General features: G+C 45.8%; 1 protein-coding gene across 1 annotated transcript; it reads left to right on the forward strand.

Annotated features, from left to right (window-relative positions):
* Nucleotides 1–7,492: 7,492 nt before the first annotated feature.
* Nucleotides 7,493–17,288, forward strand: LOC140185377 (zinc-binding protein A33-like). The gene is made up of 6 exons (XM_072238759.1): nt 7,493–7,928; nt 8,496–8,591; nt 9,010–9,243; nt 10,944–10,966; nt 11,054–11,172; nt 16,685–17,288. The coding sequence occupies exons 1-6, from the start codon at nt 7,518–7,520 to the stop codon at nt 17,284–17,286; spliced, it is 1,485 nt and encodes a 494-aa protein (XP_072094860.1). The 5' UTR covers nt 7,493–7,517; the 3' UTR covers nt 17,287–17,288.
* Nucleotides 17,289–25,417: the final 8,129 nt, after the last annotated feature.

A 25,417-nucleotide genomic window follows, 5' to 3' on the forward strand; every position in this document is an offset into this window, starting at 1 on the left:
GGAGAGGACTGTGACGAGTCCTGTATACATTCTGGAGGGAGAGGACTGTGACGAGTCCTGTATACATTCTGGAGGGAGAGGACTGTGACGAGTCCTGTATACATTCTGGAGGGAGAGGACTGTGACGAGTCCTGTATACATTCTGGAGGGAGAGGACTGTGACGAGTCCTGTATACATTCTGGAGGAAGAGGACTGTGACGAGTCCTGTATACATTCTGGAGGGAGAGGACTGTGACGAGTCCTGTATACATTCTGGAGGGAGAGGACTGTGACGAGTCCTGTATACATTCTGGAGGAAGAGGACTGTGACGAGTCCTGTATACATTCTGGAGGAAGAGGACTGTGACGAGTCCTGTATTCATTCTGGAGGGAGAGGACTGTGACGAGTCCTGTATACATTCTGGAGGGAGAGGACTGTGACGAGTCCTGTATACATTCTGGATGGAGAGGACTGTGACGAGTCCTGTATACATTCTGGAGGAAGAGGACTGTGACGAGTCCTGTATACATTCTGGAGGAAGAGGACTGTGACGAGTCCTGTATTCATTCTGGAGGGAGAGGACTGTGACGAGTCCTGTATACATTCTGGAGGGAGAGGACTGTGACGAGTCCTGTATACATTCTGGAGGGAGAGGACTGTGACGAGTCCTGTATACATTCTGGAGGGAGAGGACTGTGACGAGTCCTGTATACATTCTGGAGGAAGAGGACTGTGACGACTCCTGTATACATTCTGGAGGGAGAGGACTGTGACGAGTCCTGTATACATTCTGGAGGAAGAGGACTGTGACGAGTCCTGTATACATTCTGGAGGAAGAGGACTGTGACGAGTCCTGTATACATTCTGGAGAGAGAGGACTGTGACGAGTCCTGTATACATTCTGGAGGGAGAGGACTGTGACGAGTCCTGTATACATTCTGGAGGAAGAGGACTGTGACGAGTCCTGTATACATTCTGGAGGAAGAGGACTGTGACGAGTCCTGTATACATTCTGGAGGGAGAGGACTGTGACGAGTCCTGTATACATGCTGGAGGAAGAGGACTGTGACGAGTCCTGTATACATTCTGGAGGGAGAGCACTGTGACGAGTCCTGTATACATGCTGGAGGAAGAGGACTGTGACGAGTCCTGTTTACATGCTGGAGGAAGAGGACTATGACGAGTCCTGTATACATTCTGGAGGGAGAGGACTGTGACGAGTCCTGTATACATTCTGGAGGGAGAGGACTGTGACGAGTCCTGTATACATTCTGGAGGAAGAGGACTGTGACGAGTCCTGTATACATTCTGGAGGGAGAGGACTGTGACGAGTCCTGTATACATTCTGGAGGAAGAGGACTGTGACGAGTCCTGTATACATTCTGGAGGAAGAGGACTGTGACGAGTCCTGTATACATTCTGGAGGGAGAGGACTGTGACGAGTCCTGTATACATGCTGGAGGAAGAGGACTGTGACGAGTCCTGTATACATTCTGGAGGGAGAGCACTGTGACGAGTCCTGTTTACATGCTGGAGGAAGAGGACTGTGACGAGTCCTGTATACATGCTGGAGGAAGAGGACTATGACGAGTCCTGTATACATTCTGGAGGGAGAGGACTGTGACGAGTCCTGTATACATTCTGGAGGGAGAGGACTGTGACGAGTCCTGTATACATTCTGGAGGAAGAGGTTACTGTGGCGGTGGTGTACAGTTACTTAGGGGTTCACCTCAGCAAAAGACACGACTGGAAAACCAACAGAAAGACTGTTTAAAAGAAGGGGACGAGCAGACTCTATTTTCTAGGGAAGTCGAGATCCTTGAATGTGTGAGGAAGGTCTGTGCAGGTATTTTACCAATCTGTTGTAGACAGTGCACTCTTCTTTGCTGCTTTCTGTTGGGGGAGCAGCATCGGTGTTGGTGATGCAAAAAGACAAAATAATCTGATCAAAAAGGCTGGATCCATCCTTGGCCACAAACCGGACTCTTTCGAGTGAGTGGTGGAGTGGAGGTCACTAAACAAACGGTTATCGATTATGAACAATCTGTCACATCCTCTCCATGACCTACTGAACAGGCAGCAAAGCCCCTGACCCCTTTCGAACAGACTCAGTCAACTCCGCTGCATCACAACAGAAAATCTTTCTTCCCAAATGCAACAGTTAATCTTTCTGCGACAGGTGAACACACATCATAGATCTATAGTCTCTGCATTATTGTTTCATTCATTGTTATTGCACATTTTACATCATTGTGTATATGATTATTCTCTATTTCATCTTCAGTAAAGTTTGCACGCTGCTAAATGTGTTTTTAGATTTTGCAGCTGAAACGAATGAATTTCCCACTCGTGATCAATAAAGTATTGATTATTATTATTATTATTCTCCAGCCCTTTATCTCTCACCAATCAACTTCCCAGCTCTTTACTTCACCCCTCACCCTCTCCCGGGTTGCCCAATCACATTAGCTCCCCCCACATTCTTACTCTCTCCCTTCCTTTCCAGTCCTAAAGAAGGATCTTGTTCTAAAAACGCCGACTGTTCACCCCTCTCCACGTTGCTGTCCGCCCCCGACTTTCCTCCAGCATATTCCGCGTGTTGCTTTGGATTTCCGCGTCTGCAGATTTACTCCTGTTTGCTCACATGCGCATGCGCAGAATTATGCGGTCATCCCAACTATTGCGCATGCGCTCAGTAGACGAGAGGCTCACGGGGTTCAGCCGTAGGTGGGAGGGGTCTCTGGTCGGAAATTAATCACCGGCGTCTGAACCGCGATTGAAGGGCTAGTACTGTGAACTCCTGCCGCACTGGTCCCGCACCCCAGGACAGCCCCGGTCCGTTCCCTCTTTCTGAGCCCCACGGTCTGTACCCGGGCCTCGCGGAGTTTCGGTTGGTGAGCGTTGGAGCCGCCGCCATTTTGCGGCGCATGCGCATCAGTGGTTCTGTCTGTGGCTGACAGACAGGTTTCTCGTTCATGGGGCCTTCTGGGTAACGAGGCAGCCATGGATGACACTACCAAGCGTTGTCCTGGTACAGTCGAATGAAATGGGAGCGAATGTATCTCCCAAACACTGCCCAGTTCCAGCTATCTAAACGCGAGGATTAGTAACTCGGAACAAAAATATAATTCCCAGTTAATCTCGGATGGAACAGTCCACCTTCTAATCAGTAAAAATGTCAACTAGTGCTGTATGGCAAAAAAAATATCCCTCCGTCAGCTTTAATTCTCTCTGGGTAAATAACGATATTAAACAGCTTTGTCCTCGATGACAAGTGACTTATGGCTTGCACATCATAAATGTGCCGCACTCCGATGAGAATAACTACTTTCACGGCATTGCTATCAATGGGTTCATCACTGTCGATCAGCTGGGGGGGGGGGGGGGAATCCAAGGAATTAGAAAATCTCCAGGATCAGACATGTAGAAACAAGTTCTCTTTGTAGTGTTGTGGAACATGACCAGAACTTGAAATAATACCAAAGGACAGGACAAATTGAACCAAGTCACGGTTTGATTGAGGGCAGAAACAGCCCATTCTCATACAGACAGAAATACAGTCAGAGAATTTGATGGTCACTCTGGATGCCTGATCCTTGCCTTGTTAGAAGATGAGAAGTTCATATAGAAACATAGAAATCTACATTACACACCCTTCGGCCCAGAATGTAGTGCCGAACGTGCAACCTAACTGAGAAACTGCCTGGAATTTCCTACCACATAGCCCTCTACTTTTCCTTGCTCCATGTATCTATCTGAGAGTTTCTTAAAATACCCAATTGTATCCACCTCTCCCACCCTTGCAGTGTATTCCACACACCCACCGCTCTCTGTGAAAAACTTACCTCTGACATCCCCTTTGTACCTACTTCCAAGCACCTTAAAACTATGCCCCGTCATGTGGGCCATTTCAGTCTTGGGGAAAAAAAGCCTCTGCCCTTATCATCTTATTCACCTTTCTGAATTGCCAGAGATTTGATTGCAGTGACATATCATTCTCCTCTCAGTGTGGGAAGGGATTCACTCATTGCCTACCCCCAGACGTGCCAGTGAAGTGGAGAGAGGCCATTCACCTGCTCTGTGTGTGGGAGGGGAACTACTCAGTCATCCAGCCAAAAGATACATCAGCAAGTTCACACCATAATCAGGTGCTCCACCTGTTCTGCCTGTGGGAAGCAATTCATTCTGTCATTGATGCTAAAGATAGAGTGGCATTCAAATTTTGGGCACCCCTGGTCAAAATTTCTGTTACTGTGAATAGCTAAGCGAGCAAAAGATGACCTGATTTCCAAAAGGCATAAAGATGACAGATTTCTTTAATATTTTAAGCAAGATTACTTTTTTATTTCCATCTTTTACAGTTTCAAAATAACAAAAAAGGAAAAAGGCCCAAAGCGAAAGTTTGGGCACCCTGCATGGTCAGTACTTAGTAACACTGCCTTTGGCAAGAATCACAGCTTGTCAACGCTTTTTGTAGCCAGCTAAGAGTCTTTCAATTCTTGTTTGAGGGATTTTCACCCATTCTTCCTTGCAAAAGGCTCCTGGTTCTGTGAGAATCTTGGGCCCTCTTGAACTGCTCTTTTGAGGTCTATTCTTGATACTGTTTAGGTCTGGGGACAGTGAGGGCCATAGCAAGACCTTCAGCTTGTGCCTCTTGAGGTAGTCCATTCTGGATTTTGATGTGTGTTTAGGATCATTAACCTGTTGTAGAAGCCATCCTCTTTTCACCATCAGCTTTTTTACAGACGGTGTGACTCTTGCTTCCAGAATTTGCCGGCTGCAACACAAGCGCAAAGCATGATCAAACCCCTGTGCTTAACAGTTGGAGGGGAGTTCTTTTCATGAGATTCTGCACCCTTTTTTCTCCAAACATACCTTTGCTCATTGCGGCCAAAAAGTTCTATTTTAAGTTCATCAGCCCACAGCACTTGTCTCCAAAATACATCAAGCTTGTTTAGATTTGCCTTTGCAAACTTCTGACGATGAATCTTGTAGTGAGGATACGGGAAACATTTTATTCTGATGACCCTTCCATGAAGGTCATATTTGTGCTGGTGTCACTGCACAGTAGAACAGTGCACCACCCCTCCAAAGTCTGCAAAATCTTCCTGAAGGTCTTTTGCATTCAAACGGGGGTTTTGATTTGCCTTTCTAGCAATCCTACGAGCAGTTCTCTCGGAAAGTTTCCTTGGTCTTGCAGACCTCAGCTTGACCTCCACTGTTCCTGTTAGCTGCATTTCTTAATTACATTATGATCTCCGAAATGATATCGTATTTGTAAGTAGCTACCATGCACAATCCTGATTTGATGGAGACAGACGTGAGAAGCACGGAGGAACATCTGGAGAAACTTCTGAAATGCCCACTTCGCTGCCGCTGCTACTGTGTGATCGAGAATCTCCGGAGGGGAAGGTCCCAAATCCTCGGCTTTGCCTCTTGCTTGTTACCGGGGCCAGGGTCGAAGCGCTTGGCGGAGATGGTACTCGGTGTCAGAGGGCTGGTCGGAGGCTAGAAGTTTTCGGACGGGCTCAAGTCGGCTGTGGTCGGGTGCTTCTAGGATGCTGAATCGGCAAGTTTGCGGCGCTGGAAGCTCATGGCAGGGAGAGTTTTTCTTTCTTCTACCGTCTGCGTGAGATGATGGGACTTTCGAAAGACTTTGAGACTTCTTAACCGTGCCATGGTCTGTTCTTTATCAAATTACAGTATTGCTTTGCACTGTTGTAACTATATGTTATAATTATGTGTTTTTTGTCAGTTGTTCAGTCTTGGTTTGTCTTGTGTTTCTGTGATATCACACCGGAGGAACATTGTATCATTTCTGAATGTGTGCATTACTATATGACAATAAAAGAGGACTGTGTGTCCTCATAATCTAATCTAATCTAATCTATCGAACTGTAGAAACGGCTACCTGAAAACGCTTTGCTATCTTTTTTTAGCCTTCCCCTGCTTTGTGGGCACCAACTATTTTAATTTTCAGGGTGCTAGACAGCTGCTTAGAGGAGCCCATGGCTGCTGATTGTTGGGACAAGGTTTGAGGATTCAGGGTATTTATAAACCTTTGAAATTTGCATAACCTAGCCTATCCTACCGATGATCATGGACAAGCCATAGCCCTAACAAGCTGCTGAGACCTTGGTAAAAGTTAAATGAGAGCTCAAATCTTTGCATGGTGCTCCTTTCCAGTTTTTTCACTCTAAAATTGTACAAAACATAAATAATACACTGATCTTGCTTAAAATGTTGAAAATAATGTTTATCTTTAATTCTATGACTTTTGGAGATCAATTCAGATTCTACTCACTGAACTATTCAGAGTCGCAGAAATTTTGACCAGGGGTGCCCAGACATTTACATGCGACTGCAGATGAGGTCCTGGTGAGAGCGGACATAGAGCACTGTGCACAGGTCTGGTCTCCCTCCCCGAGTCAGCCTTCAGGATGAAGGGAATGAAGAGAAGGTTTCCCAGATTGGCTGATGGGGTGGGGGTGGTTGTGTCCTCGCAGAGATTATACAGGCTGGGACTCTCTCAAAATTAGAGAAGTAACAGGTGGTCTGACTGAGACAGACACAGGCTCACAGGACAGAGATGAGAAGAAATTTCCTCACCCAGAGTGCTGTGAATCTGTGGCATTTTCTCCACAATGTTTCTAAATTCAAAAGGCAAATTTAGGGCTACAGCGGTGACGGAAACACTGTGGGGAAGTGGCGCTGAGGTCAAAGATCAGGCATGTTTTGAACGAAGGGCAGAAAAGGCGTGAGGGGCCGAATGGCCACACCCATTCATGTTTAGCTTCTAAAGCACAGGTTTACCTTTGCCCTTTTTTCACAATCGACACTTTGGGTTGAGACAGTCCTGATGAAGGATCCCGGCCTGGAATGTCGATTGTACATTTCTGTCCACAGATGCTGTCTGACCCGCTGAATTTCTCCAATATCACGTTTCTTACTCGAGATTCCAGCATCTGCAGTCTCTTGTGCCTCCCTTTTCAGAGCTTGTCCCTTTCAGTCCCGCCTCACACTGATCCAGGCTCTCCTCTCCGGCTTCATCTCTGTCCTGCTTCTTCTTTAGCCCATCGTGCCTACTGGGACACAGGCCCCGACCAGCAGCTCACCACAGTCCCCTGTCCAGGGCGAAGGCTGATCGGCCCTGTGGCTTCTCCTTTCACCATACGACTTCAATCGTCTTCCCAGGGAAGGTCCTTCCGATCTCAGGGATGAAGCCTGTGAGATTCAGTTGACGTTTCTGTCTCATTGGGTTTTTACGGCATGGGGTTACTCGCCCCATTCCCGACCCTCATCCTTTTGCAGCCGGGCTTGGGCAGTCCATTGCCAAGTTTTCATTTCTGTTCAGACCTGCTTAATCCGTTTCTGATCCCTCCCTGATATAGATACCACAATTCCTTCCCACAGACAGCGACATCACTTTAATTCCCTGGGACTGCAGCGCGTGTAGTGGACAATCGCGGTACTGCAGGGGATCAGCAGCTCCCCGAAAGTGAAAGCATTCTGAATCAGGAAGTGCCGCGAGTTAACATGGCTTCGAAAGGACCGGCCGAGAGCTGGACCGAAGAGGTAATTTGTCCCGTCTGCCTGGATTTCTTCACCGATCCGGTTACACTGGAGTGTGGGCACAACTTCTGTCGCTCTTGTATCACACGGTGTTGGGAAAGGGAGGAGAGAAACTCCTGCCCGGAATGTAGGGAGGTGTTTGCTGACCGCACCCTCAGGGTAAATCGGGCCTTAGCAAATCTGGCTGAAAAAGCTCGAAATATAAACCTAAATCGGAAAGGGAAGGAAAGTAAACTTCACTGCGAGGAACATGAGGAAGAACCGAAGCTGTTTTGTGAAACGGACAAGACACTGATCTGTCTGATCTGTGCAGCTGCGCAGAAACACAGAGAGCACCGCTTCATGCCGATTAAAGAAGCTGTTAAAATCTACAAGGTAAAACTAACCTGAATTTGATTTTCACCCCATCCTCCCTTGTCCTGTCCAACTCTCCGCTCTTTGTGGGGATCTCTTTCGATGTAACTCGCTTATCCACTCGCTCCTCGCCACTGATCTACCTCCTGGCATTGACACCTGCAAGCAGGACAAGTGCTACACCCGACTCCCTCGTCACCATTCAGGGTTCAAACAGCCCCAGTTCCTCCCGTTTCTTCCATGGTCGATTGTCCTTTCATATCAGAACCCTCCTTCAGCTCTTTTTCTCTTCCACCTGTCCCCTCTCAGCTTCTCACTTCATTACCTCCCCCACATTCCCCCTCACGTCTCACCCGTCACCTGTCAGCTGGTTCTCACCCCCAAGCTTTTTATTCTGGCTTCTGCCCCATTCCTTCCCAGTCCTAATGAAGGGTCTCATCCCGAAACGTCGACTGTTTATTTCCCCTGCATAGATGCTGCCTGACTCACTGAGTTCCTCCGGCATTTTGTGCGATAATCGGGTTTGATCACCTGTTTCTTATGATCCATCTTTTTTTGTTACTTTTTCCTTCTCTCTCTGACTTCCAGGATCAGCTTAAATCTTCCTTAGACTCTCTCACAAAAAAGAAATCAGACTTCCGGGAAAAGGAGCAGCAACAGAAAGAGAAGATTTCCGGAGTTCGGGTGAGGCTTCCTGAGCGGAATTTCTGATATTAATCGATAGTTTTGCTCCCTTTAATGCGGAACAGCAGAGTATCGCAGCTCCAGTGACCTGGGTTCGATCCTGACCTCTGGTGCTGTCTGTCTGGAGTTTGCATGTTCTCCCTGTGACCACGACAGTTTCAGAAACATCCCAAGGACATACTGGAAAAATGGTTAATTACAATTAACCCCGTGAAGGTGGGGGAGGGTGTATGTGAATCAGCTGGGAGTTAATGGGTCAATGAGCGGGAATAGGTTTCAGGAAAACTTGAGGGAATGGGGTTGACGGGAATGCTCTCAGAACTAGCATGGATTTCAAAGGACCGAATGGTCACCTTACTGTCATAAGCAAATACAACACAGCAATACGGTACATTGATCTTCACCTTTCATTCGACAGGAACAGTCCAACAGCATTCAGACCCACATTACATCCCAGTTTGCTGAACTGCGCCAGATTATCACTGAGAAAGAGCAGAGCTTACTCAGGAATCTCAGGATGGATGAGGCGAGGATTCTAAATCCAATGGAGAAAAATCTTCAAGAGATACAAAAGAATATTAGGATTCTTCAGGAGGAAATCTCAAAGATAAAGGAACAGATGGATCGAAAAGACAGTGTGATATTTCTCAAGGTGAGGGATTATATTTCAATTTATTTCTGTCAAAGGACACTAAATGAACAGTGGAATATTTGAAGTAAACAGTGGCTATTTCTAACAAATCAGTTGCCGCTGCTGGCGACCTCGCACAGTTTGTTATACTTGTATGTTGCACCTCCCGATCACTCCAATAATCATGTTCCAAAATGTCGAAGATATATATTCGATCCTTCAATAGCAACATGCAATCTTGAAGCGATGAAACTAGCGTAATTAATCGTAAATTAAGCTGCAACGAATTGGTCAACAAAAGGTATGCCATCCATCTGTCCACAGCTCAAAACAGCCCAGAACAAAGTACTAATACCTCACCTTTTCCTTTTACCACTAACTCAGAATACAATGCAGAGAGAAAACAGATGCGTTGCTCCTACACACAACATTTACAAACGGCAGTAAACTCTCTCACCAGACAATTGATACAACCATTCAGTGCTACTATTGTCCCAAAACTGGACTTCCACAACTTCTGTACATCACAGAACAGAATCCAATCTTCTCTGAAATGATTTACTCTGATTATAATGCAGAGCCGCTGATTGTGTCTTTGATTATCACATTAAATATTCTCTAAATCTCACATTAACACCCAGTTCCAGTCACAGACTGTCAGTGTGCCTGGTGCGGTGGGTGTGAGGATCTCTCTGTCAATCACTGAGAACAAAGAATGTCACCCACACATCAGATTTATCCGCTATATCCGGTTTCCGTCAGATTACAGAAACATTCACCGACTCTACATCTTCAGATAAGTTTCACACGGGATTATATCCCATTCTCCATCATAAACAGGCCATTCGGTCCATATTCTGTTATCAATTTCCCTGCTTCACAAGCCTCCTCCCACCTACTCGCCACACCCAGCGACAGTGCTCTGATCTCCACGGTCCCTCATCTGTTTCTCTAGTTTACCCATGACACTCAATCTCTGCTGTTCCGCTTCAACCACTCCTGTGCCAGTGAGTTCCACATCCTCCTCACTAATTTTCATATTGGATTCATTGTCAAATCCATCACTGATTTGAGTTCGCCCATCTCATCATTCTAACGCTTCATCCAGATGAAAATGCATGACGTGTCCTGTCTTCCTTGCAAGTTTCATCCTCTCAGTAATGGCCCAGCTTTCAGAGAAATACCCTGTAATTTAACCCCTGGTTCTGCATTGTCTGTGTGTGTGAGTGACTGCAGGAGTGGGAATTTTCAACCCCTGGTTCTGTATTGTCTGTGTGTGTGAGTGACTGCAGGAGTGGGAATTTTCAACCCCTGGTTCTGTATTGTGTGTGTGTGTGAGTGACTGCAGGAGTGGGAATTTTCAACCCCTGGTTCTGTATTGTCTGTGTGTGTGAGTGACTGCAGGAGTGGGAATTTTCAACCCCTGGTTCTGTATTGTCTGTGTGTGTGAGTGGCTGCAGGAGTGGGAATTTTCAACCCCTGGTTCTGTACTGTCTGTGTGTGTGAATGACTTCAGGAGTGGGAATTTTCAACCCCTGGTTCTGTATTGTCTGTGAGTGTGAGTGACTGCAGGAGTGGGAATTTTCAACCCCTGGTTCTGTATTGTCTGTGTGTGTGAGTGACTGCAGGAGTGGGAATTTTCAACACCTTGTAATGGTTTGGATGAAATTCAGGATGTCGACAGTCTCTGTCTATTCAGATTTGTGTTTTATTTATTTCAGGAGGAAGCTCGTCAGAACAGGAGGTAGGACATGCTCTTTACTGAAACCCTGTATGGATTTGTAAAATAGTTCAAAATTGTAGTTTATAACCAGCAGTTTAATAGTTACAGGATTAATGATGATATCCAGGAATTGACAGTGACAGAAGAGGCCCTACCGATTGAAAAATTCGATCACCTCTATTTGTTGAACACAGTGCTGAGAGAAACACTTGATGCCATTAATCGAGGTAAAACTAACAGAGACTCATTTCTCCCTGTTCATGAGACTCAATTTAGTTCCAATTTAAAGTAAATATTGGCTGTAATAATGGGCTGAAGGGGAACTGAAGTTTATTCCACATCAACCCCACCGACTGGGAGGCATCACAGTCACATGGTCAGCTGGAGATGTCAGACCCCTGAACACACCAGCACAGGGTCACAATACAACCAATACACGGGACTGGCAGATGAACCACTGGGTCCTGATCCCAGGCCACTGTACTAACACGCCAAGACATGAGTTTGAATCCTACCACAGGAGCTGGGAAATTAATACTGATTTTATGATATTGTAGGCTGTGAAAGCAAATAACACCGTAACATACACAGACCATCAGAGTGTGACACACGGTCAAAGAGACAGGTTAAAATTCCTATTCCGGAATGAAATCTGCCGTCCTTACCCAGTCTGTCTGTTCTGGGCACTGAGCTGCCCTCTGACATGACGTCACATCAACAGTTCACAGACAGACTCCGGGGTGAGATTCCTCAGGAGGATGATCTGGGAGGGTTTGGCAGATGCTGAACCCACGGCCCACTTCATCCATCTGCTGGACTAAGATGTCTTCCTGAGCATGTCCCATCTGTGAGTGTTTGTCCCATATCCCTCTGTGTACTGTCCAAATGGATTTTAAAATATTTTAATTACATCTTTTTCTACAGCTTCTGCTGATAGTAAATTCCTTCTGCCCACTTCTCTCTCCCTTTCTTTGAGAAAGTTACCCCATAGATCGCATCCCACCTTAAATCTAAGCCCTCTGGTTCTCTACTCTTATGTCCTGGATAAGAAGATTATGTCCTTTTGTGTCTAGGCCCCTTATGGTTTTATAGAGTTGAGTAACTGAACATCCTACACTACAGGGAATTAGCCCGAGCACATCCAATCTCTCTGTTTTTAACTCGAGCCTCCCCACCCTGAAGCTTCCTGTCCAGTGTAATCACACCCCTCCCAGAGTCGGGGCAGCAGAAATGCAGACAATACCCCCAGTGTGGTCTTTCATCAACATCAAAGACCTTGCTTAAGTTCCTGTGGACAGTGTCGAATAGGCTGATGAATACAGGACTGAAGGTGTTATATTTGAATGCTCCAGTATACGGAATAAGGTAGATGATGTTGTAGCACAGGTAGAGATTGGCAGGTATAACTTTGTTGGCGTCACTGAGTTGTGGCTGAAAGGAGATGCTGGTTGAAGCCCAACATCCAAGGATACACCTTGTATTCAAAGGACAGGCAGGTAGGCAGAGGGGATGGGGAGGCTCTGTTGGTAAAAAATGAAATGAAATCCTTAGAGAGAGGTGACATCAGTTTGGAAGATGCAGAATCTTTGTGGGTACCGGTGCTACAGCATCAATAAGAAACGGTAAGGGTGAAAAGACTCTGATGCGAGTTATATACAGGCCTGCAAATAGTGACCTGGATACAAAAGGGATACAAATTACACCGGGAGATGGAAAAGGCATGTAAAAAGGGCAGGGTGGTAATTGGAATGGGGGATTTCAACATGCAGGTAGATTGGGGAAAATCAGGTTGGTGCTGCATCCCAAGAGAGGGAATTTGTAGAATGCCCCCGAGATGGCTTTTTCGAACAGCTTGTGGTTGAGCCCAATGGGAGAAAAGGCAATTCAGGAGTGGGATTTGTATAATGAACTAGATATGATTAGGGAGCTTAAGGTTAAATAACCCGACAGAAACAGTGATTTTAAAATGATAGAATTTACGCCGCAGTTTGAGAGGGAGAAGATAAAGTCAGATGTATCAGTATTAGAGTGGAGTAAAGGGAATGACAGAGGCATGGGGAGGAGCTAACCGAAGTAGGTTGGAAGTGGACAAGAACAGGGACGATGGCAGAACAGCAACGGTTGGAGTTTCTGGGGGCAATTCGGAAGGCACGGGATAGACACGTCCCGAATGTGAAGAAGTATTCCAAAGGCAGGATGAGGTAATTGTGTTTGACACGGGAAGTCACAGACAACATGAAAGTGAAAGAGAGGGCATACAATGTTTCAAAAATTAGCAGGATGTTGGAGAGTAAAGGTTTTGATAACCAAGAGAAAGTAACAAAAATGCAATCAGAAGAGAAAAGATATGAGGGGAAACAAGCCAACAATGAAAACGAGGACACAAAATTGTTAAGAGTAAAAGCCAGGTGAGAGTGGTATTGGACCCCTAGAAAATGAGGCCGGAGAGTTAGGAATGGGAGAAAGAGACATGACAGCAGTACCTATTTAGTATTTTGTGTCAATCCTCACTGGAAGATACTGTACAAGAAGTTTATCAGAAATGAGAGTGTCAGGGGACAGAAATGAGTGTTGTTGCTGTTACTAGGGAGAAAGTACGGGGGAAGATGAAAGGTATGAAGGTAAATAAATCACCTGAACCAGTTGGACTACACTGGTGTGTTCTGAAGGAGGCAGCTGAAGAGAATGTGGAGGCATTAGTAATGATCTTTCAAGAATCACTAGGTTCTGGATCATTCAAGACGACTGCAAAACTGCAAAGGTCACTTCACTCTTTAAGAAGAGAGAGCAGGTGAGGAAGAGAAATTATCGGTGTGTTAGTCTGGATGTGGTGTGACTGGGAAGATGTTGGAGTCTAGTATTAAGGGCGAGCTTTTGGGTACATGGAGGCACATGATAAAATAGAAAAGACAGCACGGATTCCTTTAAGGGGAAATCTTGCCCGACAAATCTGTTGGAAAACTTTGAGGAGCACAAAGCCAAGATAGACAAAGAAAGATTTCAAACAGTATTGATGCCTTTGTGGTCAGGGTTTCAGAGGATATGGAAAAGGTGAATGGGTAAGTAGTGCTGTGGAAGACAGATCAGGAAAATGGGCAAAGAACTGATAGATGGATTAACGAGTAGGGAAGTCGCACGTGCATTTGGCAGAAGGAATAAAGGCATGGATGATTTTGTAAACGGAGAAATACAAAATTCTGAGGTGCAAAGGGACTTGGGTGTCCTTGTGCAGGATTTTCTAAAGGTTAACTTTTAGTCTGAGTCAGTGGTAAGATCGGCAAACTCATTGTTTGCTTTCATTCATCAGAATTAGAATGCAGGAGCAAGGGTGTAATGCTGATGTTTTATAAGGTATTTGTCAGACCACACTTGGAGTATGTGAGCAGCTTTGGGTCCCTTATATAGGACAAGATGTGCTGGAATTGGAGAGGTTCACGAGAATGATTCCCTGAATGAAAGGGTTAACATATGAGGAGTGTTTGGTGGCTCTGGGCCTGTACTCACGGGAGTTCAGAAGAATGGCTGATTTATTATCCCTCTCAACATGATTCTGCTACCTCCTCCCCATAACTTTTGACACCCTGACTAATGAAGAACCGATCAACTTCAGCTTTAAATATGAAACACCAGAAAATCTGCAGATGCCGGTAATCCAAGCAACACAGGTCCTGATGAAGGGTCTCAGCCTGAACTCACTGAAACCTACCCGGAGAGAGTGGATGTCGGGAGGATGTTTCCTATAGTGGATCGGTCGAGAACAGAAGGCACAGCCTCCGATTAGATAATGTCCATTTAGAACAGAGATGAGGAGGAATTCCTTTATCCACAGGATAGTGAATCTCCCACAGGCAGCTGTGGAGTCCAAATAATTGAGTATATTTAAAGCAGAGCAACACACACAAAATGCTGGAGGAACTCAGCAGGTCAGGAAACATCTATGGAAAAGAGTAAACAGTCGACAGTTCGGACTGAAACACTTCATCAGTACATTTGTTGCTTCAAGGTCCCTGAAAATTCCTCCCCTTTCCTCTTGAGGGGCTGTGGGCAATGGGGTTGTGGGAAAGGGGACAGAGGGATCCTCATCTCCATCTTTGTCCCCCTCCAGCTTCTCGTTACGTCTACACACACAGTTCACCCACAGGCTCTCCACCCCTCCCCCACCTGGTTCTGGTTCAATCTGCCGTTTATCTCTCCCCTGCTGGTTCCCATTATCAACTCCTTTACTGTTTCGAACCTTCACACTCCCCCACTCCACACTTCACACTCACAAATGAATGTTAACATTGAATGAAGGGCCTGTTCCTGTGCTGTACTGTTCTATGTTCTCTGTTCCCTGTTCAGAAGAATGAGAGGAGATCTCAGGGAAACATGAAATTATTTCAGGGCTCAACAGCCAGGATACAGGGAGGATGTTTCCCCATCTGAGGAGTCAAGGGTCAGGGGTCACTGTCTGTTTGGGATTCTCAACACGGGGTGGGTGGTGGTGTTTCAGTTATTCGGTTCACTTACAGTCACAAAGCCCTTCGTCGTACAGCATAGAAATGTGCCCTTCAACCCATCATCTCTGTGCTGACCCATTTACCCATCTACATTCATCCCATTGGCCAGCATTAGGTCAGTCTCCTTCTGTGCCTTGCTTGTTGAAGTGTCTGTCCAAGTGTCTCTTAATCACAGAGGACTGGAGGCCTGTGACCTGCAGAGGTCGGTGCTGGGCCCGCGGTTGTTTGTCATTCCTATTAATGATTTGTATGATAGTGTAGGTGACATCATTAGTAGGTTTGCCTATGACACTAAGATTCATGGTACAGTGGACAGGGAAGAGGATTATCTCTGTTTACACCGGGCCCTTGATCAACTGTAGAAGTGGGTATAGTCACAATGTTTTAAATCATCTTGGCAGGTACGTGGATAAGAAAGGTGGAAAGGAATAATAGACAAATGGGACTAGCTCATTAAATTTGTCGGCAAGAACAAGTTGGGCTGAAAAGCCTCTGTGACCTCCAGTTAAAATCCATTCACCCACCCTCTTCCCATCTTAATCCACCCCTTTCCCGCACTCGTTTCTGTTGTCTTTCTTTTTCAATCTTTTTATTAAGTTTCAAAATTAATAAATATAATAATAATGATACAAAGAGATCGGGATTACATGAATAACGGTTAGCATGTACAAGCACAGATTCCAAGTAACAAATGTCGTTTAGCCTCCCAATCTCTTAGTAACTAACCATGAAAAAGATATTTTATTAAGAGAGAAAAAAAAACAAAACTAAAAAAAAACGGAACTGCTGTCTATCTCCCCTATTTATTTCTGTTGTTGAGGGAAGATGTCGACCTGAAATGTAGACTGTCCATCTCTCTCCACACATACTGCCTGACCCGCTCGGTTCCTCCAGCATTTTGTGGCTCTCCGTCCAGCTGAAAACCCTTCGGGAGACATTAGTTCTCCACCCGCTTTCGTCGGGTCAAACCACGGGAAAGGTCCGTGTCGGCCACCCGACTGCGCCTGAGGCCGAGCGGACTTTCCACCGATCCCCGGGGCCGCGCTGCCCGAGTCTCCCCCTGATCCCCGGGGCCGCGCTGCCCGAGTCTTCCACCGATCCCCGGCGCCACGCTGCCCGAGTTTCCCCCCGATTCCCGGGACCGCACTGCCCGAGTTTCCCCCCCCGATCCCGGGGGCCACGCTGCCCGAGTCTCCCCCCGATCCCCGGGGACTCTCTAATTCTCTGCTTCTCCCCCCAGTCTCTGTCACCCTGGATGTGGAAACGGCGAATCCGTGTCTCGAGGTGTCTGAGGATCGGAAGACTGTGAGATGGACCGGGACCTGGAGGAATCTCCCTGACACCGGGAAGAGATTCACAAACTGGGCATGTGTGCTGGGATCGGAGGGATTCACATCGGGGAGACATTACTGGGAGGTGGAGGTGACGGGGAATCGGGACTGGTGTCTGGGAGTCGCCGCAGAATCTGTGAAGAGGAAGAGAGGGGACAGACTGAGTCCGGAGACCGGATTCTGGGTCATCGGGCAGGATGATGACGTGTTACATCGGGATTGTGACGTGTTCGATGACGAGATCCCCTCCCCTGAGTCCTGTCTCCCTGTCGGTCCCATCCCCGGGAGGGTGGGAGTTTATCTCAGTTACCCGTCCGGGACAGTTTCATTTTACAATGCGGAGACCAAGTCCCATCTCCACACCTTCACTAGGAATAAATTCACGGGGAAACTTTATCCTTTCTTCCGGACTTGGGATGAAAACCAGTGGCTGAGAATCTGCTCCGGTTCCGCTCCGGGTCTGCAAACGGGTCGGGTCCCGGGACCGGCGTCAGGAGTAAAGTCCCTGTAAATGTGCGGACAGTGAAATAAACACGAGATGAGAATTATTGATCCATTAATTTTAACTCGTTCACCGCATCCGACAACCGAACAGAAACACCGCGGATTCAGCAGCAGCCGCGGGGCGGCGGGTCCTGAGCTCCCCCGGGTCCTAAAGTCCACCCGCACTGAGACAGGTTAAATGCGACAAGTGGGGCGGTGCTGACTGGGAGAGGGGGGTCAGGGTGAATCTTGGTCAGACCATAACACACAGGAGCAGAATTAGGCCGTTCAGCCCATCGACTCCGCTCCGCCATTCCATCATGGCTGATCCCGGATCCCACTCAACCCCATACACCTGCCTTCTTGCCACGTCCTTTGATGGACTGATCGATCAGGAAATGACCAACTTCTGCCGTAAATATACCCACAGCCAGTCTCCACCGCAGTCTGTGGCAGGGTATTCCACAGGATGACTACTCTCTGGCTAAAAATATTCCTCCTTCCCTCTGTTCAAAAGATCTCCCCTCAATGTTGAGACTGTGTCCTCCAGTCTGGATATCCCCACCACATGAAACAACCTCTCCACATCCACTCTATCTAGTCCTTTCAACACTCGGTAGGTTTCAATGAGACTCCCCTTTCCTTTCTGAGATATGGGGCCCAAAACACTGATTAAACTCCAAACCCGGCCTAATTTCTCTCTTATAAAGGCTCACCGTTATCTCCTTGCTTAAATATTCTATTTCCCTTCAGAGAAAAGCCAGCATTGCATTTTCCTTCTTTACCACAGACTGAAAATGTGAAATAACCTTCTGGGACTCTTGCAGGAGAACTCCTAAGCCCCCTGCACCTGTGAATTTTCTGTCTATTTAAATAATACTGAGCAATATTACTCCTTGGACCAAAATGCATGGTTATATATTTCCCAACACTGTATTCAATCTGCCACCTTTTTAACACTTCTTCCAATTTTTCCAGGCCCTGCTGCAATCGCATTGTTTCCTCAGCACTATCTACCCCTGCACCTATCTTTGCATCATCCACAAACTTTGCCACAAAGCCATCGATTACATTACCTAAATTATTGACAAACAATGTGGCAGTCCCAACACTGACCCCTGAGGAACACCACCAGTCACTGGCAGCCAACCTGAAAAGACTCTATCTATTCCCACTCGCTGCCTCCTGCCTGTCAGCCATTCCTCTGTCCATGCCAGTATCTTTCCTGTAATGCCATAAGATTTTATTGTGTTCAGCAGCCTCGTGTGTGCTACCTTATCAAAGGCCTTCTGAAAATCCAGGTAAATGATATCCACTGCCTCTCATTCGTCCACCCTCCTTTTCACTTCTTCAAAGACCTTTAAAGGTTTGTTAAGCACAGTTTTCTTTCACAGAAATCATGCTGACATTGACTTATTTTATCATTAGTCTCCAAACACCTTGAAAACTCCTCCTCAGAAAAAGGACTACAATACTATCCCAACTACTGCAGTTCGGCTAATTTCCTTTCTTTTGCCTTTCTCCCTCAAAGAGTGCAATTTTCTATTTTCCAGTCCTCCAGGACCATGCAGGAATCAAGTTATTCTTGAAAGATCGTGACCAATGCATTCGTTATCTCTTCAACATCCCTCAGGACTCTGGGATGTAGTCCATCTGGTCCAGGTGACTCATCCACCTGAAGACCTTTGAGTTTGTCCAGCTCTTCTTCCTTTGGAATAGCAAAGTCACTCAATCCCGCTGTGTATTCCACAGTGAAGATTGATGCAAAGTATTCATTAAGTTCTTCTGCCATTTCTTTGTCCCCCATTACGACCTCAACAGCATCATTTTCCAGTGGTCCAATATCAACTCTCGTCTCCCTTTCACTCCTTATTTAACTGGGACAAAATATCTGAGTGTCCTGCTTTATATCATTGGCTAGTTTGCCTCATATTTCATCTTCAACATTCTTATCACTTTTTAGTTGTCTTTTGTTGGATTTTCAAAGAATCCAATAATCGAGCATCCCACTCACTGTTGCTACCTGAAATATCATTTCCTCAGGTTTTACGTAGTCCTAAAGTTCCCTTGTCAGTCACGGGTGCCTACCACTGCCATCTAAGAACTTCTTCTGTGGGACATGTCTATCCTGCACCTTGCAAACTGTTCCCAGATGCTTCAACCACCTCTGCTCACCGTCATCCCACCAGTATCCTCGAATTCACCTGGGCAAGTTCCTCTCTCATGCCTCTGTAATTCCCTTTATTCCATTGCGAGACTGATATATGTGACTTTGGCTTCTCCCTATGAAAATGCAGTATGAATTCAATTATATTATGATCACTGCCTCTGACAGGTTCCTTTACTTTAAGCTCCTGAATAAGGTCAGGATTATTGTACAACACCCAATGAAGGATGACCTTGCCATAAGCCACTAATTCTTAACCCTGAGCTTCTGATTTGCTAAGTAGAAGGTCTATATCCACTGTTGAACTTTTAACAGGTGTTTTTGCTAAACAGTCAGCCTGATCATTTCCCTCAACAGTTCGATGTGCAGGGTCCATTATTTGCAGACATATGAACAAAACCTTGTATATGAAATACTGTTTGATGAGTTTCTAACAGCAAATCTGACCTACTGCTAGAATGACCTGTTTTAAGTCTTATCAAAACCGAAAAGGATTCTGAACAAATTACAAATTTGCAAGGACCAATTTCCTCCACCCACTGTCAGCCTAAAAGGATGGGAATGAATTATGCTTCGTTTACTGATTAGTGGCTGGCAAGTTATTTCTTTATCATTACCTGCAATTCAGACACAAAGAAAGAAAACAGCCACACCAACATTCCCAGTTAAATTATCATTTCATCCATCTGTAAAAATGGTTACCGAATGATAATAACTTTCATTAATATACCGAGGAACCAGCTGACTCTCAGGCAGAACATAATCCTATTGTGTTACCTAAGATCAGCTGAAGTCATTGGAAAAACAAGGTGGTGCTACAGAGAAAGCTACAGTGGGACATGTTGTATCATCCAATACACCCATATTCCCAGCTTGATAAGAACCCAGCCACCCAAAACTAAAAACATTCTTCTTGTGATGTTCCCAACAGTCCTCTATCACACCTTTAACATGATGATATTTCTTTACCCCTCAAATTAATCCAGTATGTTAACAACAACTTCACCCTCTGTCATTGTGAGGGCAATTGTCCCATTTCAACCAGTAAAGCTGAAACAGGAGACGACCTTACTGCACCACAACACAATCTTAAAGCTTGTGCTGGTATCACACCCAAACAGAATAAAGTTGAAGATGAAGCTGATCCTTAAGCCACACAGCCAGAATCAAGAACAGATCGAATTAAACAAATATAAACACTCAACAAAGATTTTCATGTTGCACCCCAGAATACCCACACATATCAATCATTTTACTGATACAGTGCTTCCATGTCAGTTTATCATACATCCACATGCCTGGAAAACTTACCACTGACAATTCCTCAAGAGTTTAATCATATAACTTCAAATCATGTGCAGGTCTATTAATCCTGTTTGTAAAACACATAATGTGTTTTAGTGACTGAAAGCTTAAAATCTTCATCCATTTTCCCACTGTTTGAGCTGTTAATTGTAAATTGCAGCCTATTTACAGTAAAATTGAAATACCACCTCTAATCTATAAAGTTACATCATCTGCATATAGTGATTTACCCACCAGTGTACCTATCAGAGAACATATCATTTACCATAATATTAAATAATGAAGGGCTACAAATACTGTCTTGTGGGATCCCATTCTCTATCTCGTAGAAACACAAACATAATATGCCCACCCATTCCTGCACAGTCAGTCCAAATAAAAAACTCAGATAAATTATGCAATCTTCACTCATTACTAATTTCCAAAATTTAATCAAAAGTACTTCCTTCCATAACATATCATATGTGTTTACAATATTAAAGAATACTGCTATTACAACAACTTTATTTAACTGTGAAAAAGACTAAGGAGCTGGTGGTAGACCTGAGGAGAGCGAAGGCACCGGTGACCCCTGTTTCCATCCAGGGGGTCAGTTAGGACATGGTGGAGGATTACAAATACCTGGGGATACGAATTGACAATAAACTGGACTGGTCAAAGAAAATTGAGGCTGTCTACAAGAAGGGTCAGAGCCGTCTCTATTTCCTGAGGAAACTGAGGTCCTTTAACATCTGTCGGACGATGCTGAGGATGTTCTACGAGTCTGTGGTGGCCAGTGCTATCATGTTTGCTGTTGTGTGCTGGCGCAGCAGGTTGAGGGCAGCAGACAGCAACAGAATCAACAAACTCATTCGTAAGGCCAGTGATGCTGTGGGGATGGAACTGGACTCTCTGACGGTGGTGTCTGAAAAGAAGATGCTGTCCAAGTTGCATTCCATCTTGGACAATGTCTCCCATCCACTACATAATGTACTGGTTGGGCATAGGAGTACATTCAGCCAGAGACTCATTCCACCGAGATGCAGCACAGAGCGTCATAGGAAGTCATTCCTGCCTGTGGCCATCAAACTTTACAACTCCTCCCTTGGAGGGTCAGACACCCTGAGCCAATAGGCTGGTCCTGGACTTATTTCCTGGCATAATTTAAATATTACTTTTTTTATGGTTTTATTACTATTTAATTATTTATGGTGCAACTGTAACAAAAACCAATTTCCCCCAGGATCAATAAGGTATGACTATGACTATAATATCATCTTCCAAACCTAAAACTGAAACAAATATCACTCTACCCTTCCAAAATCCACTCTGATAAAATGCCATATCACCTCCCTTTTCCAAAATATAACTCAAGCACTCGATTACCATACATTCCATCAGTTTACATAAATGAGACATTAACGATGCAGGCCCAAAACGAGAAGGATCAGACGGCGATCTCCCAGGTTTCAGAACAGGCACAACTGCTGCCATATTCCATGAGGGAGGAAGATGGCCTGATCTCCAAACACAATTCAAAAATTTAATATTTTCACGAGAGAGAATTACTATTACATATATCACCCTTCCCTGGGGCGCCTGACCTGCATTAATAGTAGACTGCTTAAATTCCTACAAAGAAAACTCTACATCAGTGATACTATAATTCTACAGCTGACTTCCAACTCATCAGGGTACAGTATTCACTGAAAAACATGTCCCTACATTGTTTAACTTCTTCACTTAAATTGTCTTGATTATGAATGACAGTAAATGACCCAGCCAGTAACACAACCTTCCCTGTTTCAGTAACAATCATTTTGCCTTCATTAATTAACACTGGAATAGTTTGATCACTTCAAATCCCTCCATTTCCTTCACCACATCGCCAACATCTCCAAGTTTAATATGCCTTCAAATATTATCACAATATAATTCCAGTAAATCACCATGGCCTGTGCCCTTTTATTCTTAATAATGTCACTCGGAGACTGATGCATCAACGCATAATAATTTAAATTTCTCCCAGCAACACACATAAAAGTTGCTGGTGAACGCAGCAGGCCAGGCAGCATCTCTAGGAAGAGGTGCAGTCGACGTTTCAGGCCGAGACCCTTCGTCAGGACTAACTGAAGGAAGAGCTAGTAAGAGATTTGAAAGTTGGAGGGGGAGGGGGAGATCCAAAATGATAGGAGAAGACAGGAGGGGGAGTGATGGAGCCAAGAGCTGGACAGGTGATAGGCAAAAGGGATATGAGAGGATCATGGGACAGGAGGTCCGGGAAGAAAGACAAGGAGGTGGGGGGGGGGGACCCAGAGGATGGGCAAGGGGTATATTCAGAGGGACAGAGGGAGAAAAGGAGAGTGAGAGAAAGAATGTGGGTATAAAAATAAGTAACAGAAGGGGTACGAGGGGGAGGAGGGGCATTAGCGGAAGTTAGAGAAGTCGATGTTCATGCCATCACCTGTCCAGCTCTTGGCTCCATCCCTCCCTTACTCACTCTTCTTTCAGTTAGTCCTGACGAAGGGTCTCGGCCTGAAACGTCGACTGCACCGCTTCCTAGCGATGCTGCCTGGCCTGCTGCGTTCCCCAGCAACTTTTATGTGTGTTACTTGAATTTCCAGCATCTGCAGAATTCCTGTTGTTTGCGTTTTTAAGTTTCTCCCAATTTGCTTTACCAAATCCTCCCCGATATACTATAAATCCAAACTCAAGCTCATGAAGACAGGAAGGCTGACTGACGTTCACATTAACTAATCACCGTGTGAGTTCTCATTTGACCGACAGGCATTGCGGCCAATAACAGCAGGGTTCAGAGGTGGGTCTGAGCTACGATAGGCCGGGTGGAAATCTGCCCCATGTTCAGCCCCTCCTCTCCCGCTCCATCGCCATGGCGGAGTTCAGCGAGTTGCTGCTGTCGGTGGTCGCCGGTCTCGGCGTCCACAGGGACGGGCGCGGTTCCCCTTCGCGCCTCAGTGAGTCTGTTTCGGCACAGAATATAATATTAATAGTAAGGCTCTTGGCAGTGTGGAGGGTCAGAGAGATCTTGGGGTCCGTGTCCATACGACGCTCAAAGCTGCTGCGCAGTTTGGCAGTGTTGTTCAGAAGCCGTCTGGTGTGATGGATTCATCAACCGTGGGACTGAGTTCAAGAGCTGTGAGGGAATGTTGGAGCTATATAAGGCCTTAGTTACAGCCCACTTGGAGTACGGTGTTCCGTTCTGGTCACCTCACTAGGAGGATGTGGATACTACAGAGAGAGTGCAGAGGAGATTTACAAGCACGTTGTTCTTGGATTGGAGAGCATGCCTTATGAGAATAGATTGAGTGAACTTGGCCTTTTCCCCTTGGAGCGATGGAGGAGGAGAGGTGAGTAGACAAAGCTTAACAGGATGCTGCTCGGATAAAGTGAGACTGGACAATCTAGGGATCTAGTCTCTCTGGAGCGGCTGAGGCTGAGGGAGGTCTGACAAATGTTTACAGGAACGTGAGAGGCACAGACAGAGTGAACAACCAGTATTTTGATCTCTATGGAGGAAATGTCTAATACCAGAGGGCATGGACTTCAGGAGAAAGGGGAAAAACTACCTCATTGGTCCTTTTTGCACTATTTATGTATATTGTAATTTAGTGTAATTTTACATCTTTTCTCCACACAGCTGCTGTTAACAACATTTAGAAAAGACAATAATGTTAAAAACCTGACTCAGAATGTTTAAAGGAGATGTGCATTGCAAGTTTTGTTTTTCATACCCATCGTGGTGAGTGTCTGGAGTGAATGTCAGGGGTGGTGGTGGAGGCAGATGTGATGGAGGTTATTAGATACCACATGAACGTGTGGAGACTGGAGTGATGTGGACCTTGTGTAGGCAGAGGGGTTGGTTCAGTAAGGCATGAAATGACCTGTTCAGTTGGTTCAGAGTCTGACTAGATTCCCGCCACTTTGTGGCCGGAACGCGGCTTTAATTTGTAGTGTCCGAAGCTATTTCTGCAAACCCCGCCCTAGTACTTCATTTCAGCCAATCATTCAAGGGGAAGGCGGAGACTGTTGTGATTGACATTAGATTTGCCAACCAGTATCCGACTAGATCCCCGCCAATCTGCGTTCGGTGGGTGGGAATGGGAATAGATGGACATATCCACAGACCAATGTGCGGGCGGCATTTGGGAGTAGTTGTTTAACTGACATCTGACGGATCCAGTGAGGTACTGAGTCTCCAGGCTGGGGCTCTGCCCCTTCCCTCAAACTCACTCTCCTCATGTCCCGGAACTGCTGGTCGGTGGGACAGTCTGCACGGGAATAACACCTGGGAGATCAGGCGGTGAATGTGAGGAGCTGGAGCCCGGACTGGAGACACTGCGGCCGCCTCTGGCGTGTGCTCAGCACGGGGCTTTATTAATGAACTGAAACACCGAGGTGACCGGGTATTTCATAGTCATAGTCATACTTTATTGACCCCAGGGGGAAATTGGTTTTCGTTACAGTTTCACCATAAATAAATAGTAATAGAACCATAAATAGTTAAATAGTAATATGTAAATTACGCCAGTGAATTATGAAATAAGTCCAGGACCAGCCTATCGGCTCAAGGCGTCTGACCCTCCAAGGGAGGAGTTGTAAAGTTTGATGGCCACAGGCAGGAATGACTTCCTATGACGCTCTGTGCTGCATCTCGGTGGAATGTATTCCCAGATGGAATATAAGGTGT

Source organism: Mobula birostris, chromosome 20, assembly GCF_030028105.1.
Source record: "Mobula birostris isolate sMobBir1 chromosome 20, sMobBir1.hap1, whole genome shotgun sequence".
Lineage (NCBI taxonomy): Eukaryota > Metazoa > Chordata > Chondrichthyes > Myliobatiformes > Myliobatidae > Mobula > Mobula birostris.

What these genes read in the sequence shown, in the direction of transcription:
- LOC140185377 (XM_072238759.1), top strand. Translation starts at nt 7,518, where the DNA reads ATGGCTTCGAAAGGACCGGCCGAGAGCTGGACCGAAGAGGTAATTTGT. An exon ending in AAGCTGTTAAAATCTACAAG is followed by an intron (nt 7,929 to 8,495) that starts GTAAAACTAACC and finishes TCTGACTTCCAG; the next exon opens with GATCAGCTTAAATCTTCCTT. An exon ending in GAAGCTCGTCAGAACAGGAG is followed by an intron (nt 10,967 to 11,053) that starts GTAGGACATGCT and finishes TAATAGTTACAG; the next exon opens with GATTAATGATGATATCCAGG.